A 26,442-nucleotide genomic window follows, 5' to 3' on the forward strand; every position below is an offset into this window, starting at 1 on the left:
AGGGCAGAATTTATATATGAAAGCCAAGTTTGTAAAATTTTAATTGTTTAAATCACAATTATTTAAAACTGTTTCCTAAATTTCAGTCAAGCGTACCTGTTCTATATCATTTTTCACTTACAAGTTTTAAAGATCTATGCTTAACTTTTTTTTTTTTTTTTTTATAGAGATAGAGTCTTGCTCTGTCACACAGGCTGGCATGCAGTGATGAAATCACAGCTCAAGACCAGCCTCACCCTCCTGTGCGAAGCATGGTGGCTCATGCCTGTAATCCCAGTGTTTTGGGAGGTCAAGACCAAAGGATCATTTTAACTTAGGATTTCAAGACCAGCCTGGGCAACATAGCAAGACCTCATCTCTACAAAAACTTAAAATATTTGCTGGACTTGGTGATGTGCACCTGTAGTCCCAGCTATTCAAGAGGCTGAGGCAAGATCCCCTGGGCCCAGGAATTCAAGACTGCAGTGAGCTGTGATCACACCACCGCACTGCAGCTTGGATGGGTGAGACCCTATCTTTTTAAAAAAAAGACCATCTGTATCATCAGGGTTCTGCAATTTCAGGATAATGTGTCTCCACTTGGTTCTTTTTATTCATTAGCTAGATTAGACACTTGATAAGTTTCTTCAACCTGGAAATGTATTTCCTTCAATTCCTGGAAACTTTCTTGCATCATTTCTTTGATAATTTTCTCATTATCTTCATAAGTCTCCTGGATTGGTGTTCTAATTTTATTTTTCCTTTCCAATTTAGATTTTTTCCCTTTTATTTTCTGGACAATCTTTTTTTTTTTTTTTGAGACAGTCTCGCTCTGTTGCCCAGGCGGGAGTGCAGTGGTGCTATTTCTACTCACTGCAGCCTCCGCCTCCCAGGTTCACCCAAGTAGCTGTGATTACAGGCACGCACTACTACGCCCGGCTTATTTTTGTATTTTTAGTATAGGTGGGGTTTCACCATGTTGCCCAGTGGCCAGGCTGGTCTTGAACTCCTGACCTCAGGTGATCTGCCAGCCTTGGTCCCTCAAAGTGCTGGGATTACAGGAGTGAGCCACTGCGCCCAGCCTAATTACCTCAGTTTTATATCTCAACCTTTCAGTTGATTTTTTTTCTGTGTTCTTCTTTTGCTGGAGTGCAGTGGCATGATCTCAGCTCACTGCAACCCCCCTGTCCTGGATTCAACTGATTCTCCTGCCTCAGCCTCCTGAGTAGCTGGAATTACAGGCACCCACCACCACACTCAGTGAATTTTTGTATTTTTTTTTTAGTAGAGACGGGGTTTCACCATGTTGGCCAGCCTGGTCTCGAACTACTCACCTCAGGTGATTGCCTGCCTTGGCCTCTCAAAGTGCTGGGATTATAGGCGTGAGCCACCATGCCCAGCCTTCTGTGTTCTTCTATTCTTCATTTCCAATCATCCCTTCCCAGCTGTTTTTCTCATTCTGAGACCACTCCTCCTTGGTACTATTCCATTGTTTCATGAGTATAATATCCTTTAAGATCTTAGTTACCTAAGTTTGGAAATCTTCTTGTATCTCATGTGCTGTTTCTGAGTTAGTTTTTTTCTGTTTATTCATTTGTTTTGGTCTCCTTTTTCTTTTTCTTTCTTTTTTCTTTTCTTTTCTTTTTTTTTTTTTTTTTTTTTGAGATGGAGTCTCGCTCTGTCGCCCAGGCTGGAGTGCAGTGGCGCCATCTCGGCTCACTGCAAGCTCCGCCTCCCGGGTTTATGCCATTCTCCTGCCTCAGCCTCCCAAGTAGCTGGGACTACAGGCGCCCGCCACCTCGCCCGGCTAGTTTTTTTGTATTTTTTAATAGAGACGGGGTTTCACCGTGTTAGCCAGGATGGTCTCGATCTCCTGACCTCGTGATCCGCCCATCTTAGCCTCCCAAAGTGCTGGGATTATAAGCTTGAGCCACCACGCCCGGCCTTTTTTTTTTTTTTTGAGACGGACTCTTGCTCTGTCGCCCAGGCTGGAGTGCAGTGGCATGATCTCGACTCACTGCAACCTCCGCCTCCCCGGTTCACTCACGCCATTCTCCTGCCTCAGCCTCCTGAGTAGCTGGGACTATAGGCGCCCACCACCACACCCAGATAGTTTTTTGTATTTTTAGTAGAGACGGGGTTTCACTGTAGTCTCGATCTCCTGACCTTGTGATCTGCCCGCCTCAGCCTCCCAAAGTGCTGAGATGACAGGTGTGAGCCACCGCGCCCGGCCTTGGTCTTTTTTTCTTTTTAAGACAGGGTCTTGCCATGTTACCCAGGCTGAACTGCAGTAGCTATTCACAGATCTCACTCATCAGCATGGGAGTTCTGACCTGCTCCATTTCCACCTGGGCTGGTTCACTCCTCCTTAGGCAACCTAGTGCTCTGCTTCTCCCAGGAAGTCACCACAGTGGTGTGTTAAGTGTGGATATCCAACTAGCAAAGCACACCACAGCCCCGAACTCCTGGGCTCAAGCAATTCTCTCACCTCAGCCTCCCCAGCAGCTGGGACTGCACGGGTGTGCCACTCTGCCTGGCTCTATCTTTCTTGATTAGGATTTCCTCAAATGTCTGTTGATCCTTGATGGTTCATTAATTTTTAAGAATCAGTGCTACTAAGACATTCTTTGGAAGCTTAGTGTGGGCTGCACATGTTAAATGGTGCCTTCACTGTAGGCCAAGCAAGCAGAGACCCACTTTTGTTGAGGATCACACGTTATCAAAAAGTGGAGTGTAAGGCCGGGTGCAGTGGCTCATGCCTGTAATCCCAGCACTTTGGGAGGCTAAGGTGGGAGGATCACTTGAGCCCAGGAGTTCAAGGTCTCTCTTTTTTACTGGGCAACACAAACCCCCGTATCTACAGAAAATATAGAAATTAGTGGAGTATGGTGGCACATGCCTGTAGTTCCAGTTACTCTGGAGGCTGAGGCAGGGGAATCACTTGAGCCCAGGAGTTGGAGGCTGCAGTGAGCTGTGATTGCACCACTGCACTCCAGCCTGGGCAGCAGAGTGAGACCCTGTCTCTTAAGAAAAAAAAAATACATTAAAAAAACTTTTTTTTTTTTTCCAGACAGTCTTGCACTGTTGCCTGGGCTAGAGTGCAGTGGTGCGATCTCAGCTCACTGCAACCTCTGCCTCCTGGGTTCAAGTGATTCTCCTGCCTCAGCCTCCCGAGTGTGGGATTACAGGCGCCCACCATCACGCCCAGCTTATTTTTTCCATTTTTAGTAGAGATGGGGTTTCACCATGTTGGCCAGGCTGGTCTCGAACTCCTGACCTTGTGATTTGCCCACCTCGGCCTTCCAAAGTGCTGGGATTACAGGCGTGAGCCACTGTGGCCCAGCCCATTTTCTTTTTTTTTTTTTTTTTTTTGAGACAGAGTCTCACTCTGTTGCCCAGGCTGGAGTGCAGTGGCACAATCTCGGCTTACCGCAGCGTCCCGTTTTCAAGCGATTCTCCTGGCTCAGCCTCCTGAGTAGCTGGGATTACCAGCGTGCACCACTATACCCTAATTTTTTGTATTTTTAGTAGAGATGAGGTTTCACCATGTTGGCCAGGCTGGTCTCGAACTCCTGACCTCAAGTGATCAGCCTGCCTCAGCCTCTCAAAGTGCCGGGATAACAGGCATGAGCCACTGCGCCTGGCGTAAAAAAATACATTAAAAAAAAAAAAAAAATCTTTTTTCTTGGGCTGGTCAGTTTCCACACAGAGGAATCCTTTAGTTCTTGTCAGGGCGTTGGGGGAAGGATGGTGGTGGTAGCTGAGCATGCAATGAGCCTAGTGGCCAACATTCTTGTGACTAACCGGATGAAAGGGATTAAGAGGTCCTACTCTTCCTTATGTGAACTCCGTATAATCCCGTCTTTATTACTGCATCCTGATCCGAGCTATGCTTGGTGTCCAGAATCCTCCTGTTCAGGTCCCCTGGAATGGCCTTTCTCTTAGTGCTCCACGGTGATGAAAGTGAGCTAATCCCCTGAACATGTGTGTGAGAAAGGAAATGTGGAAGGCAACCTTTTCCTCTAAATGCTCCTGCTTTCAGTTCCACAGCTCTCAAACAGGAGGCTAGCGCTGCCAACTCCCAGACTCTGGAAATTCCAGACTCACTGGATTAAATGAACTTGCTTCTTGGTCTCCTTCCACATAGGCACTGGTGTTGCATTTTCTCAGGTCCATAAAGATCTGATTTCCAGTTTTCAAACTTTTGTTAACTGATTTATCTGCTGTCGTTTCTTATTTATTTATTTATTCATTTATTTATTTATGAGACGGAGGTTTGCTCTGTCGCCCAGGCTGGAGTGCAGTGGTGCGATCTTGGCTCACTGCAAGCTCCGCCTCTCGGGTTCACGCCATTCTCCTGCCTCAGCCTCCCGGTAGCTGGGACTACAGGCGCCCCCCACCACGCCTGGCTAATTTTTTTGTATTTTTAGTAGAGACGGGGTTTCACCCTGTTAGCCAGGATGGTCTCGATCTCCTGACCTCGCGATCCATCCACCTCGGCCTCCCAAAGTGCGGAGATTACAGGCGTGAGCCACCGCGCCTGGCCCCGTCGTTTCTTCTTATGGACTCAACTATGTCCTTGTGGATTTTCCATTTTGTTTTTTATTTTTTAGCTGGCGTGCAGTGGTGCGATCTCAGCTCACTGCAGCCTCTGCCTCTCCAGTTCCAGAGATTCTCCTGCCTCAGCCTCCTAGGTAGTTGGGATTACAGGCGTGTACCATCATGCCTGGCTAATTTTTGTATTTAGTAGAGACGGGGTTTCACCATGTTGGCCAGGCTGGTTTCAAATTCCTGACCTCAGGTGATCCACCCGCCTCAGCTTCCCAAAGTGCTGGGATTACAAACATGAACCACTGAACCTGGCCAATTTTTTTGTTTTGTTTTTTTCAGAGTCTCACTCTGTCACCCAGACTGGAGTGCAGAGGCACGATCCTGGCTCACTACAACCTCTGCCTCCCGGGTTCAAGCGATTATTCTACCTCAGGTTCCTGAGTAGCGGGGAATACAGGCGCGCACCACCATGCCAGGCTAATTTTTTTGTATTTTCAGTAGTGAGGGAGTTTCACCATGTTCGTCAGGCTGCTCTCGAACTCCTGACCTCAGGTGATCCGCCCACCTTGGCCTCCCAAAGTGCTGGGATTACAGACGTGAGCCACTGCGCCTGGCCCAATTTTCCTTTTTTTATATTATTAATTTTTTTTGAGACAGGGCAAGCGTCCAGCAATGGGTAAGCGGTGGGGTCGGTCCACACAGGCGTCCAGCGATGGGTAAGCGGTGGGGTCGGTCCACACAGGGAGCGCCGGTCCCCCTGGAAGGAAACCCAGGCTCTAACGAGGTTCCTCTGAGGACCCTGCTAAGCGAAATGCGCCGGCCACAGAGGGACTGTCCCGCAGGAGGCCGGGAGCAGAAATAACAGCCCGGCCGAACCTGAACGCACTTCACGCCGCTTGAACCGCACACGCAGGCACGGCGCCGGCGGAAAAATTTATTTCGGGTTCTGCCACCAAAAACATATCCTTTAAACAAATCTGCCGCGGTTTCCCAGCTCCCTTAAACCAGGGCCCCAAGTTCTCCGCGTCTCCGCCCCGCACCCAGCCTCGGGCCTGGGCAGGCGCTTCCGGTGCGGAACCTTCTGGAAAGCACCGCGCCGCCCTCCCGGCGTCTCCACAGCTCCGCCCGCACCTGCGCGCACCGGCGTTCGCGAGCACCAGTGACGGGACGGAAGAGTGACGGGGCCGGCGGCTCCGCGAAAACGCCCCTTCGCTGAAGGCTGCCCCGCGCCCCGCCGCGCCCCAGGAGGCGGGACTTCCGCCCCCGCTCCCGGAAGCGGCCTCCCGAGGAAGCGTGTCCCTCGCGGAGCTCCGTCGGGGCCGTGGGCGCCTGCGCGGGCCGGCGCGGGAGCGGGCGGCATGGCGTTCCGGCAGGCGCTGCAGCTGGCGGCCTGCGGGCTGGCAGGGGGCTCGGCCGCCGTGCTCTTCTCGGCCGTGGCGGTAGGGAAGCCGCGCGCGGGCGGGGACGCGGAGCCACGCCCGGCTGAGCCGCCGGCCTGGGCGGGGGGCGCGCGGCCGGGCCCCGGCGTCTGGGACCCCAACTGGGACAGGTGCGCGCGGGGCTGGTCGGGGCTGGGGTCGGGATGGGGGTCAGGGCCGGTGTTACCGTTGGGATCGGGATCGGGACCAGGACCAGGGTCGGGATCGGGACCAGGTTCAAGGTTGCGATCGAGTCGGGATCTGGGGTCGCCGTCCGCTTCCCCCGGCGAAGGAACCGCCTTCCGGGGCCGCTCTGCGCTGAGGGTTCTGGGGGCGGCGGGCCCTTCCCGCCGGCTTCTGTGGGCCGAGCTCCGCCTCATCGTCGCCCTTCTCTCCGCCCCTGCGAGTCCGTCCTGGGTGCCGTCGCCGGAGCGCGGGCCGGGGCGAGGCTGGGGTGGAAGCCGGGCCGCCTCCATGGGCGTTTGCAGGAGCGCGCCCGCGAGCAGCGCGCGGTTAATGAGCGTTTGAAATATGGCCCGTGTGATTCCTGAAGGGAATGCTTAGTTTACGTCAATTTAAACATAAGCAGGCCGGGCGCGGGGGCTCACGCCTGTAATCCCAGCACTTTGGGAGGCCGAGACGGGCGGATCACGAGGTCAGGAGATCGAGACCATCCTGGCGAACGCGATGAAACCCCGTCTCTACTAAAATACAAAAAAATTAGCCGGTCGTGGTGGCGGCGCCTGTAGTCCCAGATACTCGGGAGGCTGAGGCAGGAGAATGGCGTGAACCCGGGAGGCGGAGCTTGCAGTGAGCCGAGATCGCGCCACTGCACTCCAGTCTGGGCGACAGAGTGAGACTGTCTCAAAAAAACAAAAACAAACAAACAAAAATAAGTAAACTTAAGCAGGGCCGGGTACAGTAGCTCACGCCTGTAATCCGGGCGATTGGGAGGCCGAGGCCGGAGGATCGCTTGAGCCCAGGAAGTTGAAACCGGCCTGGGCAACATAGGAAGACCCCCATCTCTACAAAAATTACAAAATAAGTTAGCCGGGCGAGGTGGCGCGCGCCTGTGGTCCCAGCTACTGGGGAGGCTGAGGCAGGAGGATCCCTTGAGTCCAGGGGTCCCAGGCTGCAGTGTGAGCCGAGATCCCGCCACTTCACTCCAGCCTAAGCAACAGAGCCTGTCTCGAAGGAAAAAAAAAAAAAGTGCAGGTTTTTAACATTGGTTATGTGTTGAAATAGTATTTTTAGCATATTGAATTAAAATTATGATCAAAATTCACCTGTTTCTTTTTAATGTTGCTGTTAGAAAATTTATAATTTTCACATGTTGCTGGCTATGTTTCTGTCGGCCAGGACTGCTCTCGGGGGCAAGGATGGTTTGCCCAGTCCTGACTGCTCCTTATACTGAGTACTCTGAGAAAGGGGCACAGAATTATACTTACTACTGTAGTTGTGTTAAGTACTTTATATTACTTTTTTTTCTTTTGTTAACCTTATTTTCTCTATTATTAGCATCATACACTAAGCGTGGTGTATATATCAAAATTAATGAGCCGTAACCCATACATTATTAGTAAGGTTCATGCTTCACTGAGATTTCCTCAGCTTTTACCTGCTGTTCTGTTCTAGGATCCCACATGACAAGCAATCTTCATGCCTCCTCAGGCACGTTTTGGTGGTGACAATTTCTCAGACTTGTTTCGATGATCATCTCTGTTTGAGGCGTCCTGGTCAGGGGTTTTATAGAAGGTTCCTTAGTTGAGATTTGTCTGAAGATTTTCTCATGATTAGATGGAAGTTATATTCTTTTTCTTTCTTTTCTTCTTTTTTGTTTGAGATGGATTTTCGCTCTTGTTGCCCAGGCTGGAATGCAATGGCGCAATCTTGGCTCACTGCAACCTCCGCCTCCTGAGTTCAAGCGATTCTCCTGTCTCAGCCTCCCGAGTAGCTGAGACTACAGGCATGTACCACCACGCCATCTAATTTTGTGTTTTTAGTAGAGACGGGGTTTCTCCATGTAGGCCAGGCTGGTCTTGAACTCCCGACCTCAGGTGATCCACCCACCTTGGCCTCTCAAAGTGCTGGGATTACAGGCATGAGCCACCATGCCCAGCCCATTAAATTCTTTTTTAAAAATCAGTAAAATATTCTGAATTTCTTAGGCCTTTTTAAGGAAAGAGATTAAGGTTAAAGAACTTGAAGTAGGTTGGGTGCAGGGGCTCACACCTGTAATCCCAGCACTTTTTGAGAGGCTGAGGCGGGCGGATCACTTGAGGTCAGGAGTTCGAGACCAGCCTGGCCAACATGGTGAAAGTCTGTCTTTACTAAAAATACAAAAAAATTAACCAGGCATGGTGGCACACACCTGTAGTCCCAGCTACTCAGGAGGCTGAGGCAGGAGAATCACTTGAACCCAGGAGGTGGAGGCTGCAGTGAGCCCAGATTGTGCCACTGCACTCCAGCCTGGGCGACAGAGGGAGACTCTGTCTCAAAAAAAAAAACTTGAAGTAGAACCGGGAACTGAGCCCAGGCTTTCTCTTTTAAGCAGGTGTTCTGTATTTGCTTGCCATGTCTGGGGAGAAGTGAATTGGGCCTTGTGGGCTGGGAAAGATGCGTACAGACAGAAGGCATGAGCAACTACAGGAAGGTGCTAGAAGACAGCATGTTTCCTCTTGAGTCTCATGTGTCCACACTGTAAAGTTCCAGAGCCTCATCTGGTGAAATCTCCAGCTTCTTCCTGGAGGTCTCATGCAGTGCACGGCTTCCTGTCTCTGTGCCTATAGCTCCCAAATACTTTCACCCTGACTCCCCCATACCTGCCAATTTGAGTCTTGGCCTGGTTTATGACAGGCCCCCAGGTCAGCGCAGCCCGAACAGGGCCCTTGAGTCACGACCATACCCTTCCACAACTTCCTTTTCTGCCACTGTCTCTGAGTAAATACCAGCAGGTTCCACTTTTGCTATTCCCAGCTCTGCCGTGTTAAACTTTTGTTGCTGTTCAGACAGGGTCTCACTCTGTTGCCTGAGCTTGAGCGCCGTGCACTGCAGTGGCGAGATCATGGCTCCCTCCCAGGCTCAAGTGATCCTCCCACCTCAGCCTCCTGAGCAGCTGGGACTATAGCTGCGGACCACCTTGCCCAGCTAACTTTTTAATTTAATATTTTTGTAGAGATGGGGCCCCCCTGTGTTGCTCAGGCTGGTCTTGAACTCCTGGGCTTCAGTGATCTGCCCACCCTGACCTCCCAAAATGCTGGGATCTGCTTTTTCAGATTCCAGCAGCTCCGGAACAGGACTTCATAATGGGAATGGTTTCTTCCTCACTATCTGATGTGATAGTCACTATCCCATGTGGCTGCTGAGTGTTTCTTTATTTTCTGAGGTGGAGTCTCGCTACGTCGCCCAGGCTGGAGTGCAGTGGTAAAATCTCAGCTCTCTGCACCCTCCGCCTCCCGGGTTCAAGCGATTCTCCTGTCTCAGCCTCCCAAGTAGCTGGGATTTCAGGTCTGTGTCACCAAGCCCGGCTGATTTTTTCCATTTTTAGTAGAGATGGGATTTCACCATGTTGGCCAGGCTAGTCTTGAACTCCTGACCTCAGTTGATCTGCCCGCCTCAGTCTCCCAAATGCTGGGATTACAGGTGTGAGCCACTGCACTCGGTCCTGAGGGTCTAAAATGTGTTTAGTATGACTGAGGACATGATGTTTTAATTTTATTTAATTTTGCTTAAATTTTTAATTGAAACGTCCTCATAGCTGGTGGCTGCTGTTGGGCATTGCAGTTCCAGGCTCTGCTGAAGCATCATGGTCAGGGAGGCTGTCCTGGTCCCGCGGACACTTTCCACCTGCCCGCCCATCGCTGCCATCCTCCTTCCTAGCCTGGCGTTTCCGTACCCACAGATGCATTCTGGGTGGTCCGTCTCCTGCTGTTCACTGTCTGCCTCTCCTTATTAGAGAAGATGCACAGGGCTTTGCGTATCTGTTTTGCTTTCCAGCACATAACGCAGAACAGGCCTGGAACTAGGTTTTTTGGGGGGAGTAGCGGTATGCTCAGAGAGGCCTCCCCAGGGCTGTGTCGAGGTCCTTGTCTTCTCTCCATGCTCTTCCCAAATAGTCTGACAATCTGGAAATAACATCTTGTCAGAAAAACTCAAACTTGGGAACAGAGGTCACAAGGACCTATCTTGTATTTCAACATCAGGCGAGAACCGCTGTCTCTGATCAACCTGCGGAAGAGGAATGTGGAATCTGGGGAAGAAGAGCTGGCGTCCAAGCTGGACCACTACAAAGCCAAGGCCACACGGCACATCTTCCTCATCAGGCACTCCCAGTACCATGTGGATGGCTCCCTGGAGAAGGACCGCACTCTGACCCCGCTGGGTATGTGGCGAGTCAGACCCTCTGTGACTCCCTTGGGTGTGTGATGGGGTCAGACCCTCCGGGGACACCCTTGGGGAGGTGACGGGGTCAGACCCTCCAGGGACGCCCTTGGGGATGTGGCCGGGTCAGACCCTCCGCGGACGCCCTTGGGGATGTGGCCAGGTGCATATCCTCTGCTGGTGCCTTGGTTACGTGATGCAGCTCCTCCGCAGACCCCCCCAGTCAGCTTTCTTGAAAGTGTTTGGGGCACTGGGTCTCCTGGGGCCCATGTCTGGGGCCATCACCCCTGAATCACACATTGACATTACCAGTAACTGTCCGCTGAACTTGGATAGAAGACAAGCTTTTAAAAATGTCTTTACCTTGGCCAGGCGCGGTGGCTCACACCTGTAATCCCAACACTTTGGGAGGCCAAGGCAGGCAGATCACCCGAGGTCAGGAGTTCAAGACCAGCCTGGCCAACACGGCGAAACCTCGTCTCTACTAAACGTACAAAAATTAGCCAGGTGCGGTGGCAGGCACCCGTAATCCCAGCTACTCAGGAGGCTGAGGCAAGAGAATTGCTTGACCCTGGCAGGTGGAGGTTGCAGTGAGCCAAGACTGCACCACTGCACTCTAGCCTAGTTGAAAGAGCGAGACTCCGTCTCAAAAAAAAAAAAAAAAAAAGTCCTTACCTTTTAGCAAATGTCGGACCTATCTTGTTTGCATGAGACCAAATTCGGTGCATATCCTATCAGGGGTTTTGTGCCTGCTCGACGCCTTGGAAAGCCGCATAGCTTGTGCGCTCAGCTGCTCACCTGGACCTGCTGCCAAAGACCCTTCTCTTCTGCACTCACAGGCCTACTGCCTGGCGTCTGCTTTTTTTTTTTTTTTTTTTTTTTTTTTTTTTTTTTTTTTCCGGAGACAGAGTCCTGCTCTGTTGCCCAGGCTGGAGTGCAGATGTGATCATGGCCCACTGCATGGGTTCAAGTGATTCTCCTGCCTCAGCCTCCCAAGTAGCTGGGACTACAGGTGCCCGCCACCACAGGTGGCATTTTTTTTTTTTTTTGTATTTTTAGTAGAGACAGCGCTTCACCATATTGGCCAGGCTGGTCTCAAACTCCTGACCTCGTGATCCGCCCGCCTTGGCCTCCCAAAGTGCTGGGCTGACAGGTGTGAGCCACTGCGCTCAGCCTGGCATCTGTCTCTCAATGCCTGTTGAACAGGCAGAACTGAGCGACACGATCCCGCCTGTCCCCACTGGCAGACGCTGCATAGACAGCGCCCAGGAGGGTCCTTCCACCCTGTCCTTGTGTTCCTGTGCAGGTGGATCTGTAGGAGAGATGCCTAGAGAAGGAAATGTGGGGTAGGGTAACGTAGAGTTTACACTTTCAAAAGTTCTTTAAATGGGATGGTGTCTGTTCATGCACATATTAAAAGTTCAAATGGTAAAAATGTGCAGGGCTGTCCTCCACAGATGCCTCCCTCAGCCCCCAGAACTGTCTCGGCTGCTTGTATAAAAAGAAAGTGGAGTGACAGACGCAGCTGTGGCTGCATCCAGTGGACTCGGCCTTCCCGAGGGCCTTTCCACCTGGATGCCAAAGCTCACACGAGAAAAGGTGTCTGCACTGGTGTCCGGCCCCCATGTAGCAGCTCGGGGTGTTTAGGTCCTGCTGTGTTGGCCTCCGTCATGGCATGTGCCTGGTGGACCCTGAGGCTCAGGTTTTGGGCATAGTTAAGTGAAGGTGACGAGGGGACTCAGAAACCACCAGCCCCTGTCCGGTTTCCTGCCACTGATGGAATCGGATGCTTTTTTTTTCCTGTATGGGGGCGAAGACAGTTGAGTGCCAGCCCCTCAGGTCCAAGCCTAGGGAGAGCGGGGGGGAGGGTGCACTTGCTGCCTGATGCGGGCTCGTGCTTGTGGGTGGAGGAGGGGGTGCGGGTGCGGCACTGAGGTGTTTCACCCTCCAGGTCGGGAGCAGGCTGAACTCACTGGGCTCCGCCTCGCAAGCTTGGGGTTGAAGTTTAATAAAATCGTCCATTCCTCTATGACGCGCGCCATAGAGACCACTGATATCATCAGCCGGCACCTGCCAGGTAAGTGCTGGGCGCGGGGCCTCCATGCTTGCAGCAGCGGACGGCTCGTGGCTGGGCCCCGGCCTGAGCTCCTGGCCACTGGGAGGTCACAGCATCTCCGCCGGCAGGGCCGCCGCACCCAGGACTTCACTGTGCTTCTCCCCAGGCGTCTGCAAAGTCAGCACAGACCTGCTGCGGGAAGGCGCCCCCATCGAGCCAGACCCGCCTGTGTCTCACTGGAAGCCAGAAGCTGTGGTAAAAACCTCCCCAGGGAGCAGCTGTGTCACCCCTGCCTTTCCTGGGCAAAGCGGCCCTGAGGGGCTCACCGTCCACCATGTGTCCAGCCATCCCACGGGCTTCCCCGGGCAGCAATGGGGTCTGCCTTGCCCGTGTACTTCCACACTGACTGTTCCTCACTCTGCCCCCAGCAGTATTACGAAGACGGAGCCCGGATCGAGGCCGCCTTCCGGAACTACATCCACCGTGCAGATGCCAGGCAGGAGGAGGACAGTTATGAGATCTTTATTTGTCACGCCAACGTCATCCGCTACATCGTATGCAGGTAGGCAGCCACTGTGCTGGTTGTGGCCAAAATAATTTCACACCTAGAGAAAAGCACTGTGCTGTTCCGGCCGGCACCGCAGGGCAGCCCTGAGGAGGCTTGGGAAGCAGCCTGAGGGTGGCGGGTGGCTCAGAGGCGGTGATGGCAACACCAGGCTTTTCCACAAATGCGAATTGTGCCTAAGAAGTGCATGAAGATGCCACGGCGGATAGATCTCATCTCCGTTCTTCGCTTTCCCAGAAAGGGACCTGTTCCACTAACTGGCTGCTCCCTGCGTTTTTTTTTAATACGGGAAAAGCAGAAATTAAATTGTGTTTACTCGTAAGAAGTCAGCGTTTTTCTGATTTGTGCAAATCTTGAGTTGGGGTTGGGCCCCTGTCCTAAAGAGCGCAGGTCCCCAAGTGTGATGGCTCAATTCACGTCTATCCCAGCCACATCTTCCCCGAGAAGCCCCGATTGAAGATAGGAGCAGCTTGGCTTATGTGTACCCAGCCCTGAGGCTGCTCTGAAACTTCTTACTGAGGGGCTCAGCCCGTTTGTAAAACAGAGCCCCCCGGCCCAGCCTCTTTTAAGGACAGAGCCCCCTGGCTCTAGTCCAGCCTGTTTTAAGGACAGACCCCCCTGCCCCAGCCTGGCCCGTTTTAAGAACATAGTCCCCTGGCTCTGGCCCAGCCCATTTGTTTGTATGTATGTATATATGTATGTATGTATGTATTTATTTATTGAGACGGAGTCTCGCTCTGTTGCCCAGGCTGGAGTGCAGTGGCGTGATCTCGGCTCGCTGCAAGCTCCGTCTCCCGGGTTCACGCCATTGTCCTTCTTCCTCAGCCTCCCGAGTAGCTGGGACTACAGGTGTCCGCCACCACAGATGGCCAATTTTTTGTATTTTTAGTAGAGACGAGGTTTCACTGTGTTGGCCAGTATGGTCTCGATCTCTTGACTTCCTGATCTGCCCACCTCAGACTCCCAAAGTGCTGGGGTTACAGGCGTGAGCCACCACACCCGGCCTAGCCCAGCCCAGCCTGTTTTAAGGACAGAGCCCCCGGCTCTAACGTGCTCGCTCTCTCTCTCTCTCTCTCCCCGCCTCTCTCCCCAGAGCGCTGCAGTTCCCTCCCGAAGGCTGGCTCCGGCTATCCCTTAACAACGGCAGCATCACCCACCTGGTGATCCGACCCAATGGCCGAGTTGCGCTCAGGACCCTCGGGGACACGGGGTTCATGCCTCCCGACAAGATCACCCGGTCGTGAGGGCACCGCGTGGCTCTGGCCTCTCCTTCCCTCTGTCCTCCCTGCAGAGGCCGCACACACTTACGTTTTGTTCCCGAGGAGACAGGTGGAAAAGTAGAAACCTACAATGCTGCATCTGGCGAGTGACTTGTGGCCAGGCTGAGAAGGGGAGAGTTGGGATCAGACAGCCTGACTTCTATACAGGGTTTCATACCTGACCAAGGAACCCCCAGGATGGTGTGGGGTTTAAGGCGAAGACCTCTCATGCAGAAGTCAGGCCTGTTGTGGGGACCTGAATGAGGCCTGACCCAGACCACCACGTTTGCAGCCGCAGCTGACCCGTGCCGAGGGTCCATGCTCCGTTGGCAAAGCCAGTCAGGCACGAAGGTGACTGAGGCACACGGATGAGGAGGGCACCCAGGTTCTGTTCACAACTCACTTCACCTCATACATCCTTTTAATTTCTTAAAACCCTCTTGTCATTTAAATATTTGTCGATTAAAGATTTTCTGGATGGGCACAGTGGCTCACACTGTATTCCCAGCTACTCGGGAGGCCAAGGTGGGAGGATCTCTTGAGCCCAGGAGTTTTAAGACCAGCCTGGACAAGGCAACATAGCGAGACCCTGTCTCTACTAAAAATACAAAAGTTAGCTGGGCGTGGTGGTGGGCATCTATAGTCCCAGCTACTTGGGAGGCTGAGGTGGGTGGATTACTTGGGCCCAGGAGTTGGAGGCTGCAGTGAGCTGTGATTTGTGTCACTACCCTCTAGCCTGGGCAACCAAGGGAGACTTAAAGCAATTTTTTTTTTTTTTTTTTTTGAAATGGAGTTTTACTTTTATTGCCCAAGCTGGAGTGCAGTGGCGGGATCCTGGCTCACTGCAACCTCTGGCCTCCTGGGTTCAAGTGATTCTCCTGCCGCAGCCTCCCAAGTAGCTGGGATTACAGGCGCCCGCCACCATGACCGGCTAATTTTTGTATTTTTAGTAGAGATGGGGTTTCACCACGTTGGCCAGGCTGGTCTCGAACTCCTGACCTCGTGATCCGCCCGCCTCGGCCTCCCAAAGTGCTGGGATTACAGGCGTGAGCCACCGCACCTGGCCGGGGATTAAAACATTTAAACGTGTTGTGTGTACCCAGATATTGTGTTAATTTAGGAAAAACTAAAATTTCTATGAAGTGGTTGTGACTATTTTCTGTAGTCGATACAATTGGGATATCTGATCTGTTTCTCTGTCTACTTTGGAAATGATTGCATAATAAAATTTTAGTGTTTTTCTTAAAAGGACTAGTGACTGTGTTAAAAACAGGAAACTTCGGCCGGTCACGGTGGTTCAAACCTGTAATCCCAGCACTTTGGGAGGCCAAGGTGGGCAGATCATGAGGTGGAAGTTCAAGACCAGCCTGACCAACATGGTGAAACCCCGTCTCTACTAAAAATACAAAAATTAGCCAGGCGTGGGGGGCGCCTGTAATCCCAGCTACTCGGGAAGCTGAGGCAGGAGAATCGCTTGAACCCGGGAGGCAGAACTTGCAGGGAGCCGAGATCACGCCATTGCACTCCAGCCTGGGCAACGGAGCGAGACACCATCTAAAAAGGAAAAAAAAGGAAACTTGTGCAGTGTGAGAAACGATGGTGCCACCAGAACCCTTTGCAGAGGGTCCCGTCTCCCCATAGTTTTGACACCTCTGCCTGTGTCACACCAGCTGCCTGCTCAGAGGACTTCCGCCAGCGGCCTGGGCCCTCTCCGAATCCCTGACCAGGATGGCAAGACTGACCAATGGCTGTGGAGACAACAGCCACAGCAACCAAACGCCATTGTCTAGAAACAGTTTGATAAGCCAGGGCTGCGCCAACTTCAAAAACAAATACCAGGCACGCTCACGCTTGACCTCAGACAGGAGCAAGGGTCTCGCGGAAGGAGTCCGGGATGCTCTCAGTCAGCTGCACAGGCGCCCATGCCACAGTCCCAGGCGGGGCCTCCGGGAAGGAGTCCGGGATGCTCTCGGTCAGCTGCACAGGCGTCCCAGGCGGGGCCTCTGGGGACGGGGCGGCGCTGCCAGGCTAAGCCTTTGTTTTGCTTGGGGCCCCGGCTCCTCTGTAAAGTGGGAAAGCTTGGAGGTGGGAGCGGGGCCAGCACGCCTGGCACCAAGGCGGTGCTCAGAGCAGGCACAGGGTTGCTGGGCGGAGAAGCTCATCGCAATGTGGAATGACCACATATCAGCTGGCCCTGACCCCCACCCAGCCCGCGGCTACTCCCGTCACTCACATCACAGACCTGAGTCCCACCCACGTGAAGATCTGGACAGACTCCCAGGTCTAAAGGGGGAAGCGGAAGGGAGACCGTGAGCAGTTTTCAGTGCATCACAAGAAACCAGTGACCCAGAAGTCTTCGAAATGCTTACGCAAAAAAAAAAAAAAAAAAAAAACCTAAAAGGAAAGAAAACCTGATGATGCTGCTTAAGTCAGATTTGAAGTCAAGGATTTTGAAAAGTTAAGCCACAAATTCAGTGTGTGACTCATTCTTTAAGAGCACACGGCAATGATAACCTGTATTCTTGTTTTTCAAGTCTACAGCCCTTGGTATTCCCAGGCAGCCTCCAATCCAAGTCCTAACCAGGCCCTGCTTATCTGCCAAGATCAGAGACTCTGGATGTGTTCAGGGTAGTATGGCCATAGATGATTACCGAAGTTTCTTGAATATGAAACTTTAAATAACTTTTAGTTTCTTTTTCTAGAGTAAATTCCCAGCAAACTTTTTTTTTTGAGACATAGTCTTGCTCTGTCACCCAGGCTGGAGTGCAGTGCCATGATCTTGGCTCACTACAACCTCTGCTTTCCAGGCTGAAGCGATTCTCATGTCTCAGCCTCCCAAGTGGCTCGTTCTACAGGCGTGCATCACTGCACCTGGCTCATTTTTGCATTTTTAGTAGAGATGGGTTTCACTATGCTGGCTAGACTGGTCTGGAGCTCCCTGGCCTCAGTGATCCGCCCACCTTGGCCTCCCAAAGCGCATGAGCCACTGTGCCTGGTAGACTTTTCCCTTCTACAATACCTGCTGTTTAAGTGGCTCTTACTTGGCCTTTTCCAGTCTTCTTCATTTGGGACAGACGTAGATTAGCCAAGTGAGGCCAGCTCCCGGTTTGGCTGGTTGCTGGTGGGGGTCTAATTTCTGAATGCTGGACTCAGGGCAGGCATGGCTGGGGAGAAGGCAGGCAGGGGCAGGCAGGAGACTGGGGAGTGAGGGATCTGAAGACCCCAGGGATCTTCGGCGCACGAGTGTGCATGTTGTGAACGCCCGCATGGAGGGAGCCGTGTGAGGGGAAGGCTGGGGGCTTTGGACTGGGCCAGTTACAGGGGCCCAGTGACGTCAATGATGGATACTGTCCCCCGGTGTGGGACAGGCTGAAGACAGACTGAAGACTTCTCAAATGTTAGTAACGATACCCTCACTCTGGCCAAAGTGAAAACTGCACACAAGAAGCCTCAGTGAGACTGGTGGGAATGGCATGCCACCAAATGGCAGCCAGCTGCCAGGGGCCGTCATGCCAACATTTATCCCGAAGCCTTTTCTTGAGACAGCTGAGGAAGGAGCATTGGCAGGGCAATCTGCAGCTGGAGCAGTCACAGGGTTTCCAACCACGACAAGCAGACGCCTGCGCCCTGCACGCACAGCCAGGCCCCAACCAGGGTTCTGCCATCAGCCCTTCCTGGAAAAGCTCTGCAAGCTTCTGGAAACATCCAGATGACTCTGGAGGACCCAGCTGTGGTCCCTGCCATGGCACCGCTGGCATGCCCACGGCTGGTATGCAGCACCATGGCTGCTTTTACCCCAGAAACGAGCACCAGACTCCCTGGGCGCCTTCCTCACAGCTGCCACCACGCTGAAGCAGGGCACTTCCCAACCAAAGCCAACACAGCAACTGTTAATGTCACCAAGGTTCCCACTTGCCAAGAGCAACAAGAAAATCTGTGCTCCTTTAACGGACGCCAGAAAGTCTTTCACAACTTAGTCCAGAAAGGGGCCTAAAACCAGCAAGTGAATCTGAGGGCGCCCAGGCTGACAGCCGTGCCACCAAAACAGTGCCATGTGCCTGGGCACAGGTGAGGGATCTTTCCAGAAGCTTAGTATTACCACCACGTGGTTCTGAAGTAATGCATTTCATTAAGTGTTTTGTGAAGGACATAAAGCCCCCTGGGACACACGAGAATGCCTTCGTTGGGTCTGGAATCGCCTCCCACAAACAAACGGAGAAACAGTCAAAGGCGGCCTAAGACCTGGGAAATCAGGAGCAGTGGTCTATACACAAAGCCAGGGCCAAAACCTTTTACTTTCTATTTGAATTTACAACCATATACAGACAATATGGTAAGATTTTAGAGAAAACAGATCATTACTATGAATATCCATATTCTGATTTCTTTTGAGAACCAAGATGCCTTTTAAAATGCTGCTGCTTAGAAGAGCATGTGTTGTCTGGTGCCTAGGTCTTGTCTGCTACAAAACAAATGAAGACACCCTGTGTAACAAAATCAGATTTTAACATTTAAATCTTGATTCCAGTATTCCTCACCTATCTCGTCATATGAAAGAAATAAGCCTTTTTTTTTTTTAAACAAGGTTTCAATTCAGAATTTTTACAAACGAAAACAATCTTGTATCTACTTACTATCACTATATTCTCAAAAAGCAAGTTCAGGAAATTTAAAAGTGATTTTTATAAAAGGCACTGAAGTTAGCAGAAGCACTGGTGGGTTTTCATTTTGGATGAAACACTGGAAATGTTCACAGAGTAACAACTGTGTGAGCAGGTGCCCGTAACACCCAGGAAGAAACCGACCTCCAGTTAGTACCTCCTGAGCACCTAGGCAGCTCCTCACACATTCTGACCACAGACCTTCATTCAAGCCAAGGTGAAGGCTACAATCAACACGGCAAGGAACCCAAATGGGACTTAAACCTCTGAACGCAACACTCTTTATAAAGGAGATCCCCACTGAAATGAGTTCCAAAATAAAGGATAACTTTATCGTATAATCATTTATGCTCAAAAAAGCCTCAGAATAAACTTCAGAACAGAACAATTTACAGATTGTATTACTACTACACTGGCACCTGAACGAAGTAGGCAGTGAAGGCTCGCGTGCTGAGGAGACAGGGAACACCTTGGCTCCACTGCTGCTGAGCTCTGCATGGCTCCTGGCACCGCTCCTACGGGCTGCAAGACTTCCCACAGAGAAAAGCTATTTTTATCTTCCGATCAGTAATTTAAATATTCCGAACAACCCAAATTATAACGGTTGCTGCGAGTCTGAGGCGCACTCCGGGCTCCCTGATCCCAGCCGTCCACCTCACTCTGTCTGAACCATGAGACCCACGGGCGAACCAACAGGGACTCTGCCAGCATCATGCCACCCCCTGCCCCAGCCCAGGAAAAGACAAGGCGGCAAACAGTTCATCTTGGTGAGCGCAGGCAGTGCGGGGACATCAGTGCTCACGCCTCCACCGGCAAACAGTTCATCTTGGTGAGCGCAGGCAGTGCGGGGACATCAGTGCTCACGCCTCCGCCAAGTCCTCCTTGTCCACAGCATTTGTTGGGTGCTGTAGTGAGTACCTGGCTGCCTGCCTGCAACTGCCTCAGCACCCTTTCCTCTGCCACATTTCAGACCTAGAAACTGCCACCTAAAAAGTCCACCACCACCACATGGACATTTTCCAGAAAGTTGGTATCTGAGTTTGCTTTCATTAACTTCTAACTTCCAAAATATCAGAAATCTAAGTTTTATATAAAACATTTAAATCTTCTAAAATTCTCACACCCTCAAAGTGAGGATTAATAATAATTTAATCAGAATATATTCCTTTGTGACAGTTTAGCAACAAACATATGACCCTTCCTTCTTAAAAACTGAAGAACCAACCGAGAGCCCAGCACTAAGCCTACAGGGCGGCAAGCTCAGCCAGGCGCGCCATCCTGCGGAGCTGGTTCCCGTGTGCGGGGCTGTAGCGCCCAGGACTGCCGGGGCCCGGCCTTGCGGGGTTGCTCCCAGCTGCACCGTTTCTCCCCGGACTGTGGCTGTGAGGGCCACTGAGATCTGGCAGCCGAGACTTGAACTTTCCTTTCACCGCGGGACTGGGCCAACTGCGGAAAGCAAGAAAGAACTGTTAGCAGACGGGCAGGCCTGGAGATGAACAGCCAGAGAGTGGGAAAATAATGGCCCAGGACTCAGGCACATGCGCCCGGGCAGAGAGGCACTGCTGAACCCTGGCACCGTGGGCACACACACCCGGGCAGAGAGGCACTGCTGAACCCTGGCACCGCGGGCACATATGCCCGGGCAGAGAGGCACTGCTGAACCCTGGCACCGTGGGGGTACACGCTCAGGGGGAGGAGAGGCACTGCTGAACCCTGGCACCGTGGGCACACGCGCCCGGGCAGAGGAGAGGCACTGCTGAACCCTGGCACCGTGGGCACACACGCTCGGGGGAGGAGAGGCACTGCTGGACCCTGGCACTGTGGGCACACACGCTCGGCGGAGGAGAGGCACTGAACCCTGGCACCGTGGGCACACACGCTCGGGGGAGGAGAGGCACTGCTGGACCCTGGCACTGTGGGCACACACGCTCGGGGGAGGAGAGGCACTGCTGGACCCTGGCACCGTGGGCACACATGCTCAGGGGAGGAGAGGCACTGCTGGACCCTGGCACTGTGGGCACACACGCTCGGGGGAGGAGAGGCACTGAACCCTGGCACCATGGGCACACGCGCCCGGGCAGAGGAGAGGCACTGCTGAACCCTGGCACCGCGGGCCCATGGGCCTGGCCGAAGAGGAGGAGGAGAGGCACTGCTGAACCCTGGCACCGCGGGCACACGCGCCCGGGCAGAGGAGAGGCACTGCTGAACCCTGGCACCGCGGGCCCATGGGCCTGGCCGAAGAGGAGGAGGAGAGGCACTGCTGAACCCTGGCACCACAGGCACATGCACCCGGGCGGAGAAGAGGCACTGCTGAACCCTGGCACCACAGGCACATGCACCCGGGCAGAGAGGCACTGCTGAACCCTGGCACCACAGGCACATGCACCCGGGCAGAGAGGCACTGCTGAACCCTGGCACCGACTGGGAGAGTCAAGTTCATGGGGGTTTCCAGGAGAATCCTGTGTGATCTGAGTAGAAACCCTGCTGCTTCCACCCCTCTCGCCCTCAGCTTGTCAGCAGCTGACCCGTTCGGCTTTTCCACCCAACTGGAGATCTGTCCTGTGTGCAGAGAGCCACAACACCCAAACCCACAGCCTGGCTGACGGGCCTGCCAGCGTTAGGAAGAGCCACTGATACTTCCACATGAACTGGAACTGGACCCTGCAGAAGCCAGCTTCCAACAGCTGCCCTGCGGATAACAGGCTGTCCGGGCCCTGTGTACCTCTGTCTGTCCGAGGGTGAGTAGCACAGGACAGCAGTCTTCCATCTGTGCACGGCCGGGAACCGATGGGGGTCGACATCTGCACACTCAAGAGCAGCCAAAACATCCTGATCGAGTTTTGACGGCTCCTCTCTAGAAACCACAATACAAGAAGCAAAAACATCTTTGGTAAAAACACGAAGACTTCTAAAACAGCACTACATTTTTTTTTTTATTTTGAGACGGAGTCTCGCTCTGTTGCCCAGGCTGGAGTGCAGTGGCGCCATCTCGGCTCATTCTCTGCCTCAGCCTCCCAAGTAATTGGGACTACAGGTGCCCGCCACCACCCCCGGCTAATTTTTTGTATTTTTAGTAGAGATGGAGTTTCGCCATCTTGGCCAGGCTGGTCTTGAACTCCTGACCTCGTGATCCACCCACCACGGCCTCCTAAAGTGCTGGGACTACAGGCTTCAGCCACCGCGCCTGGCCTCCACCCACTGTTAAAATGCAGTTTTGCATATTTGCACCCTCAGTGCTCAGTACCAGAAGGTTAGGGACATTTATCCCGTTAGACTGAGACTGACCCCAAGATGGCTTTTCTTCCTAAAAGAATTTAATTCTTAGAAGAGATCATTCACACCAGTGGCAGGCACATCCCTAGCAAATAACAGCAAACACTAGGATCACCCACAGTCCAACCAGAAGACGACCCAGAAAGAACGTCTAGAAGCTAGACAGGAACTGAAAGCACACGGTGAGTCCACACGAAAGCTTGCGTGGGGGTCGGCACGGTGGCTCCCGCCTGTAATCCCAGCACTTTGGGAGGCCGAGGGAGGTGGATCGCGGGGTCAGGAGTTCGAGACCAGCCTGGCCAACATGCCGAAACCCCGTCTCTACTAAAAATAGAAAAATCAGGCCGGGTGCAGTGGCTCAAGCCTGTAATCCCAGCACTTTGGGAGGCCGAGACGGGCAGATCATGAGGTCAGGAGATCGAGACTATCCTGGCTAACACAGTGAAACCCCGTCTCTACTAAAAAAATACAAAAAACTAACCGGGTGAGGTGGCGGGGCGCCTGTAGTCCCAGCTACTCAGGAGGCTGAGGCAGGAGAATGGCGTAAACTCGGGAGGCGGAGCTTGCAGTGAGCTGAGATCCGGCCACTGCACTCCAGCCTGGGCGACAGAGCGAGACTCCGTCTCAAAAAAAAAAAAAAAAAAAAAGAAAGAAAAATCAGCCAGGTGCGGTGGCAGGCACCTGTAGTCCCAGCTACTTGGGAGGCTGAGGCAGGAGAATCACTTGAACCCGGGAGGTGGAGGTTACAGTGAACCGATATCACGCCACTGCACTCCAGCCTGGGCGATACAGCGAGACTCCATCTCAAAAACAGGAAGCAAGCAAGCGTGAGTGGGAAAGGAGCAGGTTCGGAAACAGCACCGCAGGCGTGCACAGGGCAACACAAGCCTACCCAAAAAGGAAAAGCCGCCTGGCCGGTTCCCTCGTGACCTCCAGCTGACCCTCGTGCCCGGGGCTGCTGGGACTCAAGGACATTTTAGCGATCCTGGCTGACATTTCACTTTCCGTCCTGCGGCCCGTCCCGAGCTGGTCTGCGGGAGGAGGAGGCTCTAACAAGTCTCTTTCTACTGCATCGATTCTTGAAGTCAGGATCTTATCTTTAGTTTTCGTATTTTCATCTGGTGTCTTAGAAACGCTACTTCCTACATTTTGCAAATTCAGTTTATCAAACTCAACAGTCAAATCAGAGACAGGTGGCAGATGGGCTTCCTCCCCACGGGGCGCCTTTGGTCTCTTGTCCACCAGGGTCCTGCTGTGACTCAGAGGATGGCAGAGCCCATTTCTGCTGCTGTGTGGACCGCCTGGCTCGGCGGCTTCTATGAGGTCTGCCTCCTGCTCCAAGGGGAAGATGCTGCACCTCGCGTATCCAAAAGCACCAACTGTAGGCGGGCTGTTATTTCGAGCTGCATTTTGCCGATTTTTTATTTCTTCCAAGCTCATGTCATCTTCATCTAGAAATGCCCTCACGGAAATGGAGTTGCTGCCTGTGAGGAGGACAAGGAGCCCTTCAGTGACAGGAATGACAGGAAGCCATGGAGCTGCTCCGCTCCATCCGTGACCAACCGCCATGACCCCAGCAACCGCAACTCTTACATTCAAATCCTACTCATCAGATTTCACAATGGAAAACCACCCACACGACTCCCTGGAAAAGGGCAAACAGGACCCTGCAGATGCAATCAGGCTGCTGGGCCAGGCGCGGAAGCTCACACCTGCAATCCCAGCACTCTGGGAGGCCACGGCAGGGGGGTCGCCGGACCCCAGGAGTTCAAGACTGCCTGGGCAGCATAGCGAAACCCCGTTCTCTATAGAAAAATTAGCTGCCATGGTGGCACTCACCTGTAGTCTCAGCTATTTGGGAGGCTCGAGTGGGAGGATCGTTTGAGCCCAGGAGGTGGGGGCTGCAGTGGGCTGTGATCCCCCAGCCTGTGCCACAGAGTGAGACCCTACTTCAGGGAAAGAGGGAAAAAAAAAAGCTGCCAGGCTGACTTCTTTTCTTTCAAAGGAAGGGAAATGAAAGGCCAAGGGCAGCCCAGGTGATGGGTGAGATGACCGCCCTGCACCCCCAGCTGCCCTCCAGCCCTCACTCCAGCTCTGATCTACTGCAACCCCAGGGGCTCCGAGTGTCACAGAGCCCCACGGGATCCCAGAAGATTGTCCAGAACAACACCATGAAGTCGCACTGCTGCGCTTTAGCTGTGAAGATAACACAGAAGAGCTCCTGGGCGCAGCCCTGGGCGCAGCACTGTCCGATAGGCAACAGAAATGTCCCATTTGGTGTTCACGATGACGACCCTGGCCACAAGGGGGTCCAGAACACTTGAGCTGTGGCTCGTGCTACTTAGGAAATGAGTCAACTTTATGTAATAGTTATTAATTAAAATGTACATAGTCACAAGACAACACAGGAAGTGAGGCCACTTCATAGAAGGGAGTTCTGTGCCACCGTCAGCTGCAGCACAGCAAGGTCAGATTTCAGTGCTTCCCGTATAACCACTGCACTGACTTCTATGGTTCTATGGTTGAGAGTCACAGGTGACTTTCCAAGATTCATTGCTTCTTAGTTTAATGTATGTCAGTCATTTTCATTTTCATTTTCTATCATTCCAGGGAGTTTGTTTTATAAATGAAGTGTCTTGTGGGCTAATGGCTCTATTCTGACCTTACACACACACACTCACACTCACACACACTCACACACTCACACACACTCTCACACACACACACACACTCTCTCACACTCACACACTCACACTTATGCACACACACTCACACAGTTTAAACTGTATATCTGCTTTTTTATTTTAGCAGATTCAAATCTCTATTAGTAAATTTGTTTTTTTAAAAAATAGAGACGGAGTCTCACTATGTTGCTCAGGCTGCTTTTGAACTCCTGGCCTTCAGCAATCCACCCACCTCGGCCTCCCAAAGTGCTGGGATTACAGGCGTGAGCCGCCACACCTGGCCATCATTGATGATTTTATGAATCACTTTTAGATTTTGTGTAGATTAACCTCTTCCATCATGATCTTTCCATTCACTGCATCCGTGCTTTGGAAGCGCTTTGCATCCCGGTGTCTGAAATGCACCGCGGGAAGCGCTTAGTGTCCCGGTGTCTGAAATGCACCGCGTGAAGCGCTTTGCATCCCGGTGTCTGATATGCACCGCGTGAAGTGCTTAGCGTCCCGGTGTCTGATATGCACCGGTATTCTGGTGTGCACTCCTCTTTGTCTTTTTCCTGAAAATATGCCAAATCTAAAATATCATAGTCTCAGCCAGTGGAGTTCAGCTATTATGAGTTTTGAGAAAATGGCACAGAATGAAACATATTAGATTTTAGGTAATGAAAAAACAAGCAGAAATAGCAATACTGCTGAAAGCGATGTCATTATTTTTCAAATATCCTCCCCAACACACACCCCATTTAACATTAACGTTCCCAGCACTCTGGGAGGCCGAGGTCAGGAATTCAAGACCAGCCTGGTCAATATGGTGAAACCCCGTCTCTACTAAAACAAAATACGAAAATTAGCCGAGTGTGGTGGCAGGCGCCTATAGTCCCAGCTACTCAGGAGGCTGAAGCAGAAGACTCGCTTGAACCCAGGAGGTGGAGCTTGCAGTAAGCCAAGATTGTGCCACTGCACTCCAGCCTCGGTGACAAAGCAAGATTCCGTCTCAAAAAACATTAACCTAAAGGAAAGTACCAGACAGACCTCTACATTAAAAACACCGACAGAAATGAGAAACAGATGTGTGTATCCTGTCAGACCCCGGCCACGGGGGGCCCGTCCCAGCTGCCATGGCCACGCCTGCACGTGCTTAGACCCCGGCCACGGGGGGCCCATCCCAGATGCCACGGCCACACCTGCGGGTGCTTAGACCCCGGCCACGGGGGGCCCGTCCCAGCTGCCATGGCCACGCCTGCATGTGTTTAGACCCCGGCCACGGGGGGCCCGTCCCAGGTGCCACGGCCACGTCTGCACGTGTTTAGACCCCGGCCACGGGGGACCCATCCCAGCTGCCATGGCCACGCCTGCAGGTGTTTAGACCCCAGCCACGGGGGTACCCGTCTCAGCTGCCACGGCGGCACCTGCACGTGTTTAGACCCCGGCCACAGGGGGACCGTCCCAGCTGCCACGGCCACGTCTGCACGTGTTTAGACCCCAGCCACAGGGGACCCGTCCCAGCTGCCACGGCTGCACCTGCATGTGTTTAGACCCCGGCCACAGGGGGACCCGTCCCAGCTGCCACGGCCACGTCTGCACGTTTAGACCCCAGCCACAGGGGGACCCGTCCCAGC

The 26,442-nt window shown here is 52.8% G+C and overlaps 2 protein-coding genes across 4 annotated transcripts in view; one reads left to right on the forward strand and one right to left on the reverse strand.

Moving 5' to 3' along the window:
* Window positions 1-5,828: 5,828 nt before the first annotated feature.
* On the forward strand, window positions 5,829-15,456 carry PGAM5 (PGAM family member 5, mitochondrial serine/threonine protein phosphatase). 2 transcript variants are annotated; one of them, XM_008005308.3, is made up of 6 exons: window positions 5,829-6,079; window positions 10,151-10,329; window positions 12,280-12,405; window positions 12,551-12,639; window positions 12,816-12,946; window positions 14,043-15,456. In XM_008005308.3, exons 1-6 carry the CDS (start codon window positions 5,889-5,891, stop codon window positions 14,191-14,193), a joined length of 867 nt encoding a protein of 288 aa, XP_008003499.1. In that variant the 5' UTR covers window positions 5,829-5,888; the 3' UTR covers window positions 14,194-15,456. The 2 variants fall into 2 exon arrangements, with proteins under 2 accessions (XP_008003499.1, XP_008003498.1); XM_008005307.3 differs by having other exon boundaries at window positions 5,831-6,079; window positions 12,813-12,946.
* A 3,028-nt stretch (window positions 15,457-18,484) lies between these two features.
* ANKLE2 (ankyrin repeat and LEM domain containing 2) overlaps window positions 18,485-26,442 on the reverse strand; it is a 40,981-nt gene continuing 33,023 nt past the window's right edge. For both annotated transcript variants that reach the window (XM_037994801.2, XM_037994795.2), the window contains exons 11-13: window positions 23,035-23,626; window positions 21,592-21,723; window positions 18,485-20,315 (exon numbers count right to left, since the gene is read on the reverse strand). In XM_037994801.2, the coding sequence (XP_037850729.1) occupies window positions 20,114-20,315; window positions 21,592-21,723; window positions 23,035-23,626 (926 nt within the window). In that variant the 3' untranslated portion in view covers window positions 18,485-20,113. The remainder of the gene's footprint in view (window positions 20,316-21,591; window positions 21,724-23,034; window positions 23,627-26,442) is intronic.

This window comes from Chlorocebus sabaeus, chromosome 11 (genome assembly GCF_047675955.1).
Source record: "Chlorocebus sabaeus isolate Y175 chromosome 11, mChlSab1.0.hap1, whole genome shotgun sequence".
Lineage (NCBI taxonomy): Eukaryota > Metazoa > Chordata > Mammalia > Primates > Cercopithecidae > Chlorocebus > Chlorocebus sabaeus.

Excerpts from the sequence above, each read along its gene's own strand:
- PGAM5 (XM_008005307.3), top strand. The coding sequence starts at position 5,889 with ATGGCGTTCCGGCAGGCGCTGCAGCTGGCGGCCTGCGGGCTGGCAGGG. Across the intron at positions 6,080-10,150 it reads TGGGACCCCAACTGGGACAG|GCGAGAACCGCTGTCTCTGA; the intron begins GTGCGCGCGGGG and ends TTTCAACATCAG. Across the intron at positions 12,947-14,042 it reads ATCCGCTACATCGTATGCAG|AGCGCTGCAGTTCCCTCCCG; the intron begins GTAGGCAGCCAC and ends CTCTCTCCCCAG.